Here is a 17,477-nt window from a genome sequence, read left to right on the forward strand (position 1 = left end):
TTTCTATTTTTTTTAAATACAGCCCCAAATAGTTTGTGTCACAATGGTAAGTGGTTATTTTATTGTAAATTCTTGACTTTAAAATGTTTGCATTTGCCTAATGTACTCGGTTTAAAGGGTGCTAAATTACATAACTGTTGTCTTTGAGTGGCTTGCAGTCTGATATATGCGCATATTGTTTTGACAAAATAGCCTTTTTTTATATAATACATTTCCATAATAGTATACAATGGAAGTGTTTTCAAGATATTATCAAATGTGTAACTACACAACTTGCACAACTTTTTATGAAAATGTAGACAATGGTCTTTGTAGACTGTAGCCTTTAATCTAAAAGGTGATACATGGTAATGGCTGGTATTTTTCTATAGACTTTTAATCATCAGTGCACCAAAAGATGATGTAGACTTGTTTTCATGTTATGCAGCCTGGTAGTAAATGTACCTTTTGCAATCATCTCATTTCTTGGAGTCTCCCTTGAGTATCTGCTGATATGTTTGCCTTCCCTGAAGCTGCAGGAATATAAGCATTTCCTGTGCGATGATCAGGTGTGCAATATAAGCACAAAAACATAATACTCACTGACTGTAAATTTAGAGGTTTGGCAACAGGAGTGTATTACACTGTTGCCAAAAAGTATACAATTAATATAAAGAGTGTTTCAGATATCAAGTAGAAAGACTTCTGCTTTCTGGTATCCTGTGCCTTGATCATAGCTTCAAAAACAGAGTGAATTACAGAACGATACCAGATTCCTGAAAGATTAGCTTTTACAGACTGTACATTTTTTTTTGTTTTTCAAGAAAATATTTAAACTGTAACAAAAGGAGAGTAAAATAGAAAACAGCAATATAAATAGTGTTACCTCCCTCAACTTATGTTTAGTTTAATCAAGTTATTCATCAGAAAAACTAGAGTCTTGAATAGTGGAATTATTAAAATGCATATACATAATATAATATTTCCTTGTTAATATGAGAGTCCACAGCTTCATTCCTTACTTGTGGGGAAATACAGAACCTGGCCACCAGGAGGCGGCAAAGACACCCCAGCCAAAGGCTTAAATACCTCCCCCACTTCCCTCATATCCCAGAGATTCTTTGCTTTTTCGTCACAGGAGGTTGGTAGAGAAGTGTCAGAAGATACAGAGTAGTTCCTTATGGAGAGTATCTACCCTTTGAAATGGGACTGGAGTTTTAAGTAATCTTCTCAGCCTCTCAGTGAGAGCATTGACGAATGTTAGTCTGGAGATGCAGGGAGAGTCTTTCTGCGAATCCATCCAGACTTGTATTAACAGCTCCTAAGCAATCAGTGTTGTGGAGTTTCAATGCCTTCTTCCATCATTCAAGTCCATGTCGGGAGCGATGCTACAAGACAGTCAAACTTGAGAGGCTGTGTTTCTGTTCCACGGCATAGATTCCGGTAAGACAGTTTAATTTTTTTATACACATATGATAACGCAAGAAGACAGGGTCACAGTGTGGCTCCTTTTATCTGTATGGAATCAAAGGTTAATATCTTTGGAAGGGGATCATTGAACAGGGGGGATTAATTACATATATTGTTTTATTATGTTAGATGAGGCTCAGGCAGTTGTAGAACGTACAGGTTTACTTTTGTTTTTTGGGTAAGCTGCACAGCCTGTTAGGCTTGGCACACTTTTTCCTATAGCAGGGGCGGTCCTGCATGGCGCTCCACATGGCCGGGTGTGGTCACACTGATTTCCTTGTTACTGACTGTGCAGTTTACGGAGACAAAGCGGTTTCTCTGTTTGGTCATAGGAGGTGGTGAGTGCCCCAGCCATTGGGGGTATAAAGGTTCCATTTATATTGTTTCTATAGTCTGTTTTATAAGCGCAAGCTATGGAGGACTCTGATACGTTAAAGGGTACTCCCTCTTTACCTATGTCTAATGCTTTCTATATTATGAGGAGGCCACGGTATACCCGCCTGCTTATTTATGTTCTACATGCCTTGATAAGGTAATCCTGTCAAGGAAAGTCAATATGTTTTGTACCACTGAGCCGTCCACCTCTGAGGAGTCTCCGTCCCGTGAGGTGCGCACCCTAGAGTCATCTCCTGTTTCACATGCAGCTTCCCGTAGCACTCCTAATCTTCCATCTGGAGGGGCCCTTTTACTGCCAGACTTCACTGAACAATTACAAACGGCAGTGTCTGGGGCCTTCAGTGCTTTACCTCGCCCTGCTAAGCGAAAGAGAAAGATCAAATATTGCTATTCTTCCCAGGGGTCATCTGCTAGCTTATTGGATTTATCTGATGCTAGATTATCCGTTGATGAGGACGCCTCTGATACTAAAGTGGATGCTCTTTCTGGGACAGAATCTGCTGCCTCTAAGCCTCCAGCTGCGGAGGAACCAGACTTTAGATTTAGGATTGAGCATTTATGTTTTCTACTAAAGGAAGTTTTGGCTACTTTAGAGGTTCCGGAGCCTAAATTGCCTGAGGAACCTTGTATTCCTAAGTTAGAGAAGGTCTACTTGGACAGGGTTGTACCACAGACTTTCCCGGTTCCGTAAAGATGGCGAACATGATTAAGAATGAATGGGAAAGACTGGGTTCGTCATTTTCCCCTTCTTCCTTTAAAAAATTATTCCCGGTTCCGGAGTCTTAATTGGAGTTGTGGGGTTCCATCCCCAAGGTGGATGGTGCTATCTCCACGCTGGCTTAATGCACTACTATCCCGCTAGAGAATAATTTGTCGTTTAAAGAGCCCATGGATAAGAAGATAGAAACGCTGTTAAGAAAGATGTTTCAACATACGGGATATTTGTTTCATCCGGCAACAGCTGTTGCTGCGGTTGCTGGAGCAGCTACCTATTGGTGCTACTCCTTATCTGAGTTGATCGAGGTGGAGGGCCCCCTCAACATGATCCAAGAAAGAATTAAGGTCTTAAGGATGGCTAATTCTTTTATTTGTGATGCAAATATGCAGATTATTCACCTGAATGCCAAGGCTTTAGGTCTTTCGGTTCTAGCCCATAGTGCACTATGGCTGAAGTTTTAGTCTGCGGACATGACTTCAAAGTCAAGGCTTCTTTCCCTCCCATTTAAGAGAGAGATTCTTTTTGGTCCAGGCCTGGACTCAATTATCTCCATGGTTACTGGAGGTAAGGGTGACTTTGTTCTTCTTATCCTGCAGTAAAACCTGAGGGACAAGGTCATAATTTTCGTCCCTTTCGCTCGGATAAATCCCAACGGCAGCAGCCCTCCGCAAAGCCTGAACAATCTCAGGGGACTTGGAAGCCGGCTCAGTCCTGGAATAAATCCAAGCAGAACAAGAAGCCTGCTGAATCAAAGTCGGCATGAAGGGATGGCCCCCGATATGGCTCTGGATCTTGTAGGGGGCAGACTGTCACTATTTCCTAAGCTTGGTTTGGGAACGTGCAAGACTCGTGGGTCCTGGAGGTCATTGCTCAGGGATACAGTATAGGTTTCAAGTCTCATCCACCCAGGGGCAGATTCCTCTTGTCAAACTTGTCTTCAAGGCCAGAAAAGAGAGAGGCCTTTCTAGGGTGCGTGAGGGATCTCTCCTCCGTGGGAGTGATTGTACCGGTTCCTCTGGCAGAAAGAGGTCTGGGATACAACTCAAACCTTTTTGTGGTTCCAAGATGGAGGGAACTTTTCCCCCGATTCTGGACCTAAAGTGCTTAAACAAATTCCTATCTGATCCCTCGTTCAAGATGGAGATAAGGTCCTTCATTGCCCTAGTTCAGGAAGGACAGTTAATGACCACTATAGATCTGAAGGATGCTTACCTTCACGTACCTATCCAGAAGGAACACGTTCAGTTCCTTAGGTTTGCCTTCTTGGACCAGCACTTCCAGTTTATTGTTCTTCCGTTTGGCCTAGCTACTGCCCCAAGAATTTTCACAAAGGTTCTGGGGGCTCTAAGCCGTGGCCAGAACCCAGGGCATTGCAGTAGCACCTTACCTGGACAATATTCTGGTACAAGCACCATCTTTCCGTCTAGCGGAAGAACATTCAGAATCTCTTCTCTTTCTTCTTCGATCCCATGGATGAAAGAAACTTAGAAAAAAGTTCTCTTATTCCAAGCACCAGGGTAGAATTCATGGGCACTATAATAGACTCACTAGTCATAAGGATATTTCTTTCAGAACAAAGACGCTGCAAGCTGGCTTCGGCATGTCTTGCCCTCCGGACCTCCTCAAGGACCTCTGTGGCTCAGTGTATAGAGGTAATTGGTCTCATGGTGTCCAGCATGGACATAATTCCCTTTGCCAGGTTCCATCCCAGACCGTTACAGCTGTGCATGCTGAGTCAGTGGAACAGCAATCATTCGGATCTTTCTCAACAGATCTATGGACAACCTGTCGAGAGAATCACTGTCTTGGTGGCTCTGTCCAGATCACCTGTCCCAAGGGACATCCTTTCGAAGACTATCCTGGGAGATTGTGACTACAGATGCGAATCTCAGGATGGGGGAGCAGTTTGGGGAGCCAAGAAAGGCCTCCGATCAACATTCTGGAACTTCGAGCAATCTTCAATGCTTTGAAGGCTGGGCCCGTCAAGTTCGTCCCAGTTTATCAGATTCCAATCAGACTATCACCTTGGTGGCTTACATCAACCATCAAGGAGGAACGAGGAGCTCCCTAGCAATGAGGGAAGTATCTCGGATTCTGAAGTGGGCGGAGGACCACAACTGTTCGCTTTCAGCGATCCACATTTCGGGTGTGGACAACTGGGATGCGGATTTTCTCAGCAGACAATCCTTTCATCCGGGGGAATGGTCTCTACATCCCGTAGTGTTTGCAGAGATATGCAACAGGTGGGGGACTTCGGAGATGGATATCATGGCGTCCCCTTCTCAATACAAAGCTACCCAGGTATGGGTCGAGATCCACTGATCCTCAGGTTGAACCTTGGAGGTTCAGTCTAATATACCTTTTTCCGCCATTACCTCTCCTTCCTTGAGTAGTGGCCCGCATAAAGCAGGAATAGTGATACCGATTGCTCCATCGTGGCCTCGAAGGATGTGGTTTGCAGATCTAGTGGGGATGTCGTCATCACCTCCATGGAAGTTAGCGTGTCGCAGGAATCTTCTGGAACAAGGTCCTTTTGTTCATCAAAATATAGATTCTCTGAGGCTGACTGCGTGGAGATTGCACTCTTAGTCCTAGCCAAGAGAGGTTTCTTTGAGAGAGTTATTGATACACTCATTCAAGCTCATAAGCCAGTCACTCGTCCTTGGAGTTTAAATCTTGTTCTTAAGGTTTTGCAGAAGGCTCCGTTTGAGCCTATGCATGTAGTTGACATTAAATTACTGTCTTGGAAGGTTCTTTTTCTTCTGGCTATTGCTTCGGCACGCAGTGCTCTGAAATGGGCGGCCTTGCAATGTGAGCCTCCTTACCTAGTATTTTATGCTGATAAGGCTGTTCTTTGTACTGGGTTAGGTTTTCTTCCTAAGGTTGGTTCGGATCGCAACATCAATCAGGAGATTGTGGTGTCTTCCTTGTGTCCTAATCCTCCTCCTTCGAAGGAATGGTTACTTCATAATTTGGATGTGGTTCGGGCCTTGAAGTTCTATTTTCAAGCTACGAAGAAGTTTAGACAGACTTATTCTTTGTTTGTTGTTTATTCTGGGAAGCGTAGGGGGTAGAAGGCCTCCAATTCCTTATCTTTTTGGTTAAGGAGCTTTATTCGCTTAGCTTATGAGACAGCGGGACATAAGCCTCCTCAGAGGATTAAGGCTCATTCAACTAGAGCAGTGGCTTCCTCCTGGGCCTTCAAGAATGAGGCCTCTATGGATCAAATTTGTAGGGCGGCTACCTGGTCCTCCTTACATACCTTTTTTTTAAATTTTACAAATTTGACGTGTTTGTTTCGGCTGAAGCAGCTTTTGGGAGAGAGGTTTTGCAGGCTGTGGTGTCCTCAAAATAGGGTCCGCCTTCTTTTTACCCTCCCGTTCATTCAGTTTCCTGGAGCTTGGGAATATGTTTTCCACAAGTAAGGAATGAAGCATTGGACTCTCATATTAAGAAGGAAAACATAAATTATGCTTACCAGATAATTTCCTTTCCTTCTGTATGAGGAGAGTCCACGGCCCCCGCCCGTAGTCTCCGAAGGGCGGAACAAAATTTTGTTTTGTTGTTCTTCTGGCACCATTTATACCCTGAAATTTATCCTACTGTTCCTTGTTCCCTTTGCAGAATGACTGGGATATGAGGTAAATGGGGGAGGTATTTAAGCCTATGCCTGGGGTGTCTTTGCCTCCTCCTGGTGGCCATGTTCTGTATTTCCCACAAGTAAGGAATGAAGCTGTGGACTCTCCTCATACAGAAGGAAAGGGAATTATCTGGTAAGCATAATTTTATATAATTTTTCTTAACCTTTTTTTTTTTTCTGTTTTCAATTTTTCATTTGCAGTTTGTTGACAGCGTTTCATGTCGGGAAGAAATTGATCAAGCTGAATACTATCTATACAAGTAAGAATTGTTTTGAAGTTTCCTGCTGAATCCGTATCTATGTAAACTCATTACAGGAACATGAAACTTACATTTGTTTTCATTAATGATTTAAATAAATCTTACAATTTTAAGCAACTTTCTGATTTATTTTATTATATTAATTTGCTCAATTCTCTCGGCATCCTTTGTTAAAAAGCATACTAAGGTATGCTCATGAGCTGGAAGCTTGCTGCTGATGGGTGGCTGCACATATTTTCCTCATGTTGTTGGCTTTCCTTTTTCAGCTGGCTCACAGTAGTAAATGTCTGCTCCTTCAATAAAGGATACCAAGACAATGAATCAACATTGATAACAGAAGTATATTGGAAAGTTGTATAAAGGAAATTTTTGGGTTTCATATACTTTTTTTTTTATCCTGTTCTGTTTGGTTCTGAATTTTACTTTACCTTTAAAGGACCACTCAATGCAGTAGAATTGCATAATTAACAAGTGCATAATAAAAAGACAACAATTTAACACCTACTCTAAATTTCAAATAAGTTGTAGATTTTATTCTGATAAATTATTTTTTTCTCCCATTTTCTGGCCCCTTGTATCATGTGACAGACATCAGCCAATCACAGACTAGTATAGGTATACCCTGTGAGCTTATGCACATGCTCAGTAGGATCTTGTTCCCCAGAAAGTGTGAATAAAACTAGATAAAAGTTTATTTTGACTTGAGTGTCCCTTTAACATGCAAAATGTCTGTATAGACCGAAATGTGTAGTGCCATAATACTATTTTTCTCTCTCTCCGTCTGGTACTTATATTTTATCACAGCAGTGTGGAGTGATTTTGACAAATTCATAAAACTTCATGGAAGATTAAAAAATACATTAATTCACAAATAAAAACTTAATTTATGATGAATATAACCTTATGTTATACATTACCTTATTTACCATAGTATTCTGTAGAAAACTAGTAATACAACATCTCTCTAGATCCCAATGCTCTAAAGCAGTGATTTTCAACCTTTTTTTTGTTGCCGTGGCACATTTTTTTTACATTAAAAAATCCTGGCACACCACCATCCCAATATTTTAAAAAATCACACATTGTAGTCTAATACAGTGTGTGTTGTGTGTGTATATATATATATGTATATGTATATGTATATATATATATATATATATATATATATACACTCAAACAATAAGGTATCAGCGCACATCCATTTTCAAAAGCACAACATATTTTTTGAACTGCTGCAAAAAATTGCCTGCAAATACATCAAGAGGCAACTATTCTTTTTAAATAATATTGGGAACTTAGTCACACAATATGGCCATATTTTGCTTAGCCAGTAACCACTTACAAGGTGCCCCAATTCGACTGGTCCTAACACTGTCTTTTGCCACAGAGGGCTGAATCATTCCTGCTTTTACTCTTCATAATAGAATGAGACGCCCTGGCTTTTTATTCACAACTCTATTACACTGTCATGAGCACACCTGAACTTGGGTGGGTGCTTAAACCAATGGGAGATGGTCAGTCTCCCTGGTTATGTTAAATACAAATACAAAATTTGTTTTTTTAGCACACCTTACAAAAAGTTTAAATCCACATCTGGGAGTGCTGCCAATATGACCCAGTAATTACACAAACAATAAGGTATCAGCGCACATCCATTTTCAAAAGCACAACATATTTTTTGAACTGCTGCAAAAAATTGCCTGCAAATACATCAAGAGACAACTGTTCTTTTTAAACACACAATATGGCCATATTTGGATTTAAACTTTTTGTAAGGTGTGCTAAAAAAACAAATTTTGTATTTGTGTGTGTGTGTGTGTATATGTATGTATTTATATGTATGTGTATATATATATATATATATATATATGTATGTATGTGTGTATGTATATGTATATGTATATATATATATATATATATATATATATATATATATATATATATATATATATATATATATATATATATATATATATATATAAAACCAAACTTCAGCTCAGCCCACCTTGTGACAACTGCCTGGGTGCAATGATGCTAATAGATACAAAGTAAGAATTGCACTCACAGGTCTTTCGTGAAAGCTTTGTGCTTATTTTCACAAAAGACCTGTGAGTACAATCCTTATTTTGTATATGTATACAGGGAGTGCAGAATTATTAGGCAAATGAGTATTTTGACCACATCATCCTCTTTATGCATGTTGTCTTACTCCAAGCTGTATAGGCTCGAAAGCCTACTACCAATTAAGCATATTAGGTGATGCGCATCTCTGTAATGAGAAGGGGTGTGGTCTAATGACATCAACACCCTATATCAGGTGTGCATAATTATTAGGCAACTTCCTTTCCTTTGGCAAAATGGGTCAAAAGAAGGACTTGACAGGCTCAGAAAAGTCAAAAATAGTGAGATATCTTGCAGAGGGATGCAGCACTCTTAAAATTGCAAAGCTTCTGAAGCGTGATCATCGAACAATCAAGCGTTTCATTCAAAATAGTCAACAGGGTCGCAAGAAGCGTGTGGAAAACCAAGGCGCAAAATAACTGCCCATGAACTGAGAAAAGTCAAGCGTGCAGCTGCCAAGATGCCACTTGCCACCAGTTTGGCCATATTTCAGAGCTGCAACATCACTGGAGTGCCCAAAAGCACAAGGTGTGCAATACTCAGAGACATGGCCAAGGTAAGAGGCTGAAAGACGACCACCACTGAACAAGACACACAAGCTGAAACGTCAAGACTGGGCCAAGAAATATCTCAAGACTGATTTTACTAAGGTTTTATGGACTGATGAAATGAGAGTGAGTCTTGATGGGCCAGATGGATGGGCCCGTGGCTGGATTGGTAAAGGGCAGAGAGCTCCAGTCCGACTCAGACGCCAGCAAGGTGGAGGTGGAGTACTGGTTTGGGCTGGTATCATCAAAGATGAGCTTGTGGGGTCTTTTTGGGTTGAGGATGGAGTCAAGCTCAACTCCCAGTCCTACTGCCAGTTTCTGGAAGACACCTTCTTCAAGCAGTGGTACAGGAAGAAGTCTGCATCCTTCAAGAAAAACATGATTTTCATGCAGGACAATGCTCCATCACACTCATCCAAGTACTCCACAGTGTGGCTGGCAAGAAAGGGTATAAAAGAAGAAAATCTAATGACATGGCCTCCTTGTTCACCTGATCTGAACCCCATTGAGAACCTGTGGTCCATCATCAAATGTGAGATTTACAAGGAGGGAAAACAGTACACCTCTCTGAACAGTGTCTGGGAGGCTGTGGTTGCTGCTGCACGCAATGTTGATGGTGAATAGATCAAAACACTGACAGAATCCATGGATGGCAGGCTTTTGAGTGTCCTTGCAAAGAAAGGTGGCTATATTCGTCACTGATTTGTTTTTTGTTTTTTTTGAATGTCAGAAATGTATATTTCTGAATGTTGAGATGTTATATTGGTTTCACTGGTAAAAATAAATAATTGAAATGGGTATATATTTGTTTTTAGTTAAGTTGCCTAATAATTATGCACAGTAATAGTCACCTGCACACACAGATATCCCCCTAAAATAGCTATAACTAAAAACAAACTAAAAACTTCTTCCAAAACTATTCAGCTTTGATATTAATGAGTTTTTTGGGTTCATTGAGAACATGGTTGTTGTTCAATAATAAAATTAATCCTCAAAAATACAACTTGCCTAATAATTCTGCACTCCCTGTATATATATATGTGTGTGTGTGTGTGTATGTGTGTATATATATATATATATATATATATATATATGTATGTGTGTATGTGTATATATATATATATATATATATATATATATATATATATATATATATATATATATATACACACATACACACACACACACACATACTGTGCTGTCATGCCATGCCTCATACAAACTATACAGATGCGACTTATTTTTTTTACATCCGTTTTTTATGTATACACATCATGCACTCACACAATTCTTCACAATTTACTCGCCTTCTATTCATTCCTCTCCCTTGCTTGTTCACCCTCTCTTATACTAAATTGTAATCCTCTCCCTCACTCATAAAGTTAGGTTGTTATATTCCAAACTTGAACCCCAGCCCTACTGCTATACAGCTTTGGTCTTTCATGCTGTCTTCTATTGTCATGCACCTTGTTCTAAGAAGAATCTTCATGACTGCTAAACAGCACTGCACATTCCATCTGTTCAGGCCAGTAAGGGAAAAAATTTAATTGGGAGAATTTCGCCCATGCATAGTGGATTTGCTGCATAAATTTCTGAAGTAATGTAAAATAGATATTTGTGCATCTGCGATACCAAATTTGGTAAGAACATTTGCTTAAAGGGACAGTAAACCCAATTTTTTTCTTTCATGATTCAGATAGAGAATACAATTTTAAACAACTTTCTAATTCACATCTATTATCTAATTTGCTTCATTCTCTTGATAATCTTTCCTGAAAAGCATATCTAGATAGGCTCAGTAGCTTCTGATAGGTGGCTGCACATAGATGACTCATGTGATTGGCTCACCACTCACCAATGTACATTGGTATTTCTTTAACAAAGGATATCTAAATATTGCAGCAAATTAGGTAATAGAAGTAAATTGGAATGTTGTTTAAAATTGTATTCTCTATCTGAATCATAAAATAACATTTTTGGGTTTAATGTTCCTTTAATGTTTTTTTTTTTTTTTTAAATAATTTTTTTAAGCATGAATTTCATGGTAAGTTTTATTGTACTTGCTGTAATTAGCTGCATATCATGGCTTGGTTCCTGGCCTAGCAGTAGTCACAAAGCTTACTTTCCTATTTTCATTCAGTACTTTTTACATAAAAATTCTGTCCAGTATTATTTGGGGGTACTTCTATTACTTGAATAAAGGTGGGATCTTGGGTTTCTGTTAATTGGCTTTATAATAATATAATAACTAGTATTTATATAGCGCCTTTCTCCCAGTGGGACTCAAAGTGCTTTTTCAGCGCTTGCTCTCGGAATTCACCAAATCGGCAGCTGAATAGTAATAGTTGTTATTATTACCCAATTTAATGGTACTCATTTTATCAACCTCAGAAGGATGAAGGGCTGAGTTGGCCCTGCCGGGATTCGAACCTGTGACCTTGGATCTTTTAAAGAGGTTTTTTTTGTTGTAGTCAGGGCATTTACCAACTGAGCTACCTCACCTTTAAATGGGGATAACTCTTTGAGTGCATCTGAGGAGAGTTGACATGGAAATGATTTATTTAGTACAATTTACTTTCTTTTTTAGGTACATCACTATCCTTACTGAGTTTGTTTTTTTCTTTATTCATAAAATACTTAATTACAATATGACTGCACTACAAATATAGGTCAATATGTTTTTATATTTTAACCGTTGTAACGTAACATAAGCATACATGCTCAGATAAAGGTTATGTAATATTTGTGAATTCGTATTGGTTTGCAATCTGGATTTTTGTTTTTTTATATTCTCCAGAATGATTCAAAAAGCATGGCCACACCTATAGCATTCAGTGAGAGTGTTCTACCTAGCACTTTATTAAATTAAGGACATTATCATAATGGATTAATAGGCCCTGTTAACCTCACCTGGTTCCCAGCAAGTAGTAGACGGGAGACAGAACCCGTGGAGAGAGCCGGCCAATGTCAGCTGTAAATCCTGCCCTTCACCAAGCTGAACAAATTAACATGTTTAAGCAGAAACAACTTCCGCCTGTCAATAGCATCATCGGCGTCGCGACTGTACTGCCACCTGCATCCTGAGTCTATTCTGCTCAAAGCAGGGCGGCGGCTCACCTAATTTAGAATACATGACATATTGACATTCATAAGATCATCTTGTCTGAGCAGAGAGCTTTAGAGCAGTGATTTTCAACCACTGTGCCGTGGCACACTAGTGTGCCGTGAGAGATCATCAGGTGTGCCCCCATCGCAGAGGCAGACTGACAGCAAAATTTACATCATGACATATTGTCATTCATAATGATTGTGAATGAATGTCAATATGTCATGTTGTAAATTATGCTGTCAGTCTGCCTCTGCGATGGCGGCACACCTGATGATCTCTCACGGCACACTAGTGTGCCACGGCACAGTGGTTGAAAATCACTGCTCTAAAGCTCTCTGCTCAGACAAGATGATCTAAGAAGTCTAATCAGTATGGCCAGGTCCCTCAAACTTATAAAAATATATATATATATATAATTAGTACAGACAGATGTAGGGAGAGGATTTCTTAACAACCTTCCTGTAAAAATAGGATAGGAACAATTTTTATTTTGTTTAAGTCTAGGCGGATATTAGCCGTTTCTAGACCCGGTGCAGACCCCCTAAATTTAATATAACTTCAAAACATTATAGAAAAAGAAAAATGGCCACAGTAGAGCTATATGAGATACTGTGTAAAGTTGGGGGATTGCAGCACACAATGGCGTATACTCATTTTATAATTAAAGTGAATGGCTAGGTACTTGTCAGAGACCAATAAACAGCAAAAAAATATTTCACTGAAAAGACATATGCATCCTGTCTACACAATTAAGAAAGTGTTACTACCACTGCAGTGGACATAAGCATTACTTAACTAGAATTAACTAATATAAATATTGTGTACCGAAAAACAGTAACACTGAATAATATCACTATATGCAAGCAATGTATAGATTCGGTGTATAAAGCTATACACAGGCAAATTTGTACTTTTGTATACAACCTGATGTTTCAAGATGGTATCGAATTCTCCTTAAAAGTTAGTAAGGCATAACGGGAACATAGCGTCCTTAGAGTTCTTTATACATCATAACCAGAGCCTGGAATGAAAAAGAAAAAGTTCTCAAATAAAAGGTATTTTGTCTGTCACCAGACCAAATGCATCAGGATTGGTTTGCTAGAGTATCGAGGTAAGAACGTCCTCTCCAACTAGCATAGCAATTTTGTTACTTTGTTGCAAATCAGGTTCCGTTGTTATTCCAAAGCAAAGACAGATGCAGCTTGACAGGGAATAGCGGCAGTCAACTAATCCAGGTAATTTTCCCCCAAGCTCCCATATAAGACTGGGATAACCTCCTCAGACGTCAGGTGCTTGAAAATACCTTTCGGATCCCTCCGGATTTAAAGCAACCGCTTATCAATGTAAACTCACAGTCACAGGTTTGGGTATTACCGGTAAGGCTTACTTGTAAAGTCGGGACAGGTGCTTCCGACAAAATTAATTCTTTCACTTCCACTATTCAAAGACGTGTCACCTTGCTCTTAGGGACCTCGGCTGTAGCGGGTAAAGAAAATAGCCTTTGTTCCATTCATCCGAACTCAGACTGTTGAACTGTTCACAGGTGTCTGTCGACGCGCGTTTCGCCCCAGAATGCTGAGCAAAAGCAAGGGCCTCGTCAGGACTACCTAACGCCTGAATCTCCAAACATTTATTAGTTTGCATCCTAGGAGGCGTTTTTCCCTAAAATCTTACATAGTTCTATGCTCACAAATAAGGAAAAAAAAAACACAAATCTTTAACCAGATTACCATTTGTCAGGAGAATGTATTTGTATTTAAGCGAGCCACTCATATCGAGCTGTGTGCAACCTTAGGCAAAAATCTGTTTATTGGTCTCTGACAAGCACCTAGCCATTCATTTTAATTATAAAATGAGTATACTCCATCGTGTGCTGCAATCCCCCAACTTTACACAGTATCTCATATAGCTCTACTGTGGCCATTTTTCTTTTTCTGTAATGTTTTGAAGATATATATAAAAAACAATTCCAATGAACATCCAGTCAGTGTGTGTGTGTGTGTGTGTTTCATATGACACTCTTGAAGTACAATCATTTGAAAGCCCTTAGAGAGAGTGGGTGGGACTGCTCCTTATGTCACAGACAAGCCAAAACAGGAAATGAAGGGGTGCGGAGGAACTAAGGAGACATAAGGAGCAGTCACACCCACTCTCTCTAAGGGCTTTCAAAGGATTGTACTTCAAGAGTGTCATATGAAACACACACACACTGATTGGATGTTCATTGGAATTGTTTTTTTTTTTTAAAAGTTAATCCTAATGGGCCGGCATAACATTGTTATAGAAGCATTACTGTAGGTACAGATTTATGCCTTTTCACAGATATATATTAAAAAAAAAAAAAAGTACACATACACTTTCTTTATGGCAAAGATTATTTATTTATTTATGGCATTTGATTAGCTAAAGCTTGTCATCACATTAAGGTTACTTATACTGAAGTAACTCATTTGTCTCAAATGTGTATTTTCAGCAAAGCTTTTTTTTAAAAAAAAAAAAAAAAAAAAATCTTGATAGTCAGGTGCACCTTATGGATGATATTGCCTATTTAGTGGTGCATGGGCGGACAACATCTATTATTTATTTGTTTTTTTATAACTGTTCATGTTTGTTAAGATGATTTATTTATAGGCATTGTTGTCTGTCTTGTTAAATTTCCAGTGAGAGTCAGCGTCCTAAACCAATCTCAATGTTTATTTATGAGCCTGCACTTTTTTTTTTTTTTTTACAATTTTGCTATTGCTCATTGCTGTGCATCTAATGGAAGACATGAATTTCCCTTTCTTCATACCTTGTTACATGTAATCCAGGCGGAAGTGGTGAAAACCAAAAATCGTTTTACTATACCTTCAAAACCTACACTGTTGTACCCAATGCCGCAGTCAATTGCTAATTTTATGTATTATCCACCCAATTATCCTTTCTATGAATGATTATGGTGCATTTCATTATGTTCTGAATAAGAGAATGAACACAATTTAAGACATCCCTGCACTTGTTTGCTATGGCCTCTCTTATCTGAGCCTCCATTACATTTTTGAGAGAGATCCTATTGACATGATCTCAAGCCCAGTTGGATACCATGTCATAAGTGCATTTTTGTCTTTCCTATACAAAGCCTTGTAAGAAATAATTCTAAAGACATGATGGTGCCTAATACTGTCCAGAGAATACAATAGGTGCCATTTGCTGGCTTTAAAAGGATTTTTGTGGTATTCCTTTTGAGGACACCAGGATAACATGATTCCAAACATTCATGAAGAGATTTTCTTTTTCATAATGTTATACCCGTTGCAAGTATGCCTAATTCCACTCTTCCAGATATACTGTATCAATGGATTCTCCTCTTTAAATAGTAGATCTCAAGTCTAACCAAGGAACCATAGATGATTCCACACCCTTTACCCATAGCTGACATGACTGCCTTGCCAGATGACCCATGACTGTTGTTTGTCTGGCCAACTTCAATTCCTGATGCTTTGGTTCTGAACAGAGAAATTTCATAGCGTTTTAGAAGATTCTAACTGTGAAATATTGTAATTTCTTCAGTATTCATATCTTAGGCAATGGGTTATACGTGTTTATTTCCTATTGCTTTTAACAGTGTAAAGCAGATTTAAGTTAACAATCTTGCCATGGGCCAATAAATAATTTTTTATGGTTCAGATACAGCATGCAATTTTAAAAGTCTTATTTTATAAAATGTACTTCCTTCTCTTGGAATCCTTTGTTCAAAAGCATATCTAAATAGGATCAGTAACAGCAATGTACTACTGGAAGGTAGCTGGTGATTGGTGGCTCTGCACATATTTCTCTTTTCATTGGCTCACCAGAGGTGTTTGGCTAGGTCTAGCAGTACATTACTGCTCTAGAGCTGACTTTGGACCAGATTACAAGTGGAGCGCTAATTAACGCTTCCGCTAGAGTATGAATTTTGCTAGAAGTAATCTTTTTGTGCTCAACTGGTCGGGCAACTATTATTATTATTATTCTTTATTTATAAAGTGCCAACATATTCCGCAGCGCTGTCCATGGGTACAATTTATTTAGCTAAAACAGAGCTTTCCAAACTTTTCATGTTGGTGACACACTTTTTAGACCTACATCATTTCGCGACACGGTAATTAATTCAGTTCAGTCTTCTATAAGGTATGACGAGTCCACGGATTCATCCTTTACTTGTGGGATATTATCCTCCTGCTAACAGGAAGTGGCAAAGAGCACCACAGCAGAGCTGTCTATATAGCTCCTCCCTTAGCTCCACCCCCCAGTCATTCTCTTTGCCTACTTTTGTTTTAGCGACTGCGATGATTGTGATCCTATTGTGATTTCTCCAGAGAAATTGTGTAAAATGGATAAATATTTGGAAGTTCCTACTTACACTGATATTTTTCCGGTTCCTATGAGAATTTCGGAAATTATAAAAAAGGAATGGGGTAAACCAGGTATACCGTTTCTGTCCCTCCTACTTTTTGTTTCCCATACCAGACACCATTCGGGACTTATCAAACGGTCTCTAAGGTAGAGGGAGCTATATCTACCCTAGCTAAGCATACAACTATATCCATTAAGGGCAGTTGTGCTTTCAAGGACCCTATGGATATAAAATTAGAGGGTCTACTAAAGAAATTATTTATTAATCAGGGGTTTTCTTTTTCAACCGATGGTTTGCATTGTTCCAGTAACTACTGGAGCAGCTTTTTTTGGTTTGAGGATCTAGAGGAGTCTCAAGGTTGAGACCCCATTAGATGACATTTTAGATAGAATTAAGGCTCTCAAACTAGTTAATTATTTTATTACTAATGCCGCTTTTTAAATCACTAAATTAGCGGCAAAGAATGCAGGCTTTGCTGTCTTAGCACGTAAAATGCTGTGGCTCAAATCTTGGTCTGCTTGATGTCTCATCAAAGACTTAGCTTTTTGGCTATTCCATTTAAAGGTAAGACCCTTTTTGGGCCTGAATTGAAATAATTTCTGACATTTCAGGAGGTAAAGGCCATGCCTTATCTCAGGATAAGTCTGTTAAGATGAGGGGTATATAAAAAATTTTTTCGCTCCTTTCGGAATTTTAAAGGACTCCTCTCAACTTCCTCTTTTTCCACACAGCAGGAAGGGAATTTTCAACCAGAACTGGAATAAGGTAAACAATCCAAAAAGCCTGCGGCTGCTACTAAAACAGCATGAAGGGGTGGCCCCTGATCCAGGACCGAATCTAGTAGGGGGTAGACTTTCTTTC

The 17,477-nt window shown here is 39.2% G+C and overlaps 1 protein-coding gene across 1 annotated transcript in view; it reads left to right on the forward strand.

Annotated features, from left to right (window-relative positions):
- The window catches only part of MRPS27 (mitochondrial ribosomal protein S27), a 280,865-nt gene that overhangs the window by 74,087 nt on the left and 189,301 nt on the right, over positions 1–17,477 (forward strand). The window contains exon 4 of the mRNA XM_053701439.1: positions 6,405–6,463. Within this exon, the coding sequence (XP_053557414.1) occupies positions 6,405–6,463 (59 nt within the window). The remainder of the gene's footprint in view (positions 1–6,404; positions 6,464–17,477) is intronic.

This window comes from Bombina bombina, chromosome 2 (genome assembly GCF_027579735.1).
Source record: "Bombina bombina isolate aBomBom1 chromosome 2, aBomBom1.pri, whole genome shotgun sequence".
Taxonomy (NCBI): domain Eukaryota; kingdom Metazoa; phylum Chordata; class Amphibia; order Anura; family Bombinatoridae; genus Bombina; species Bombina bombina.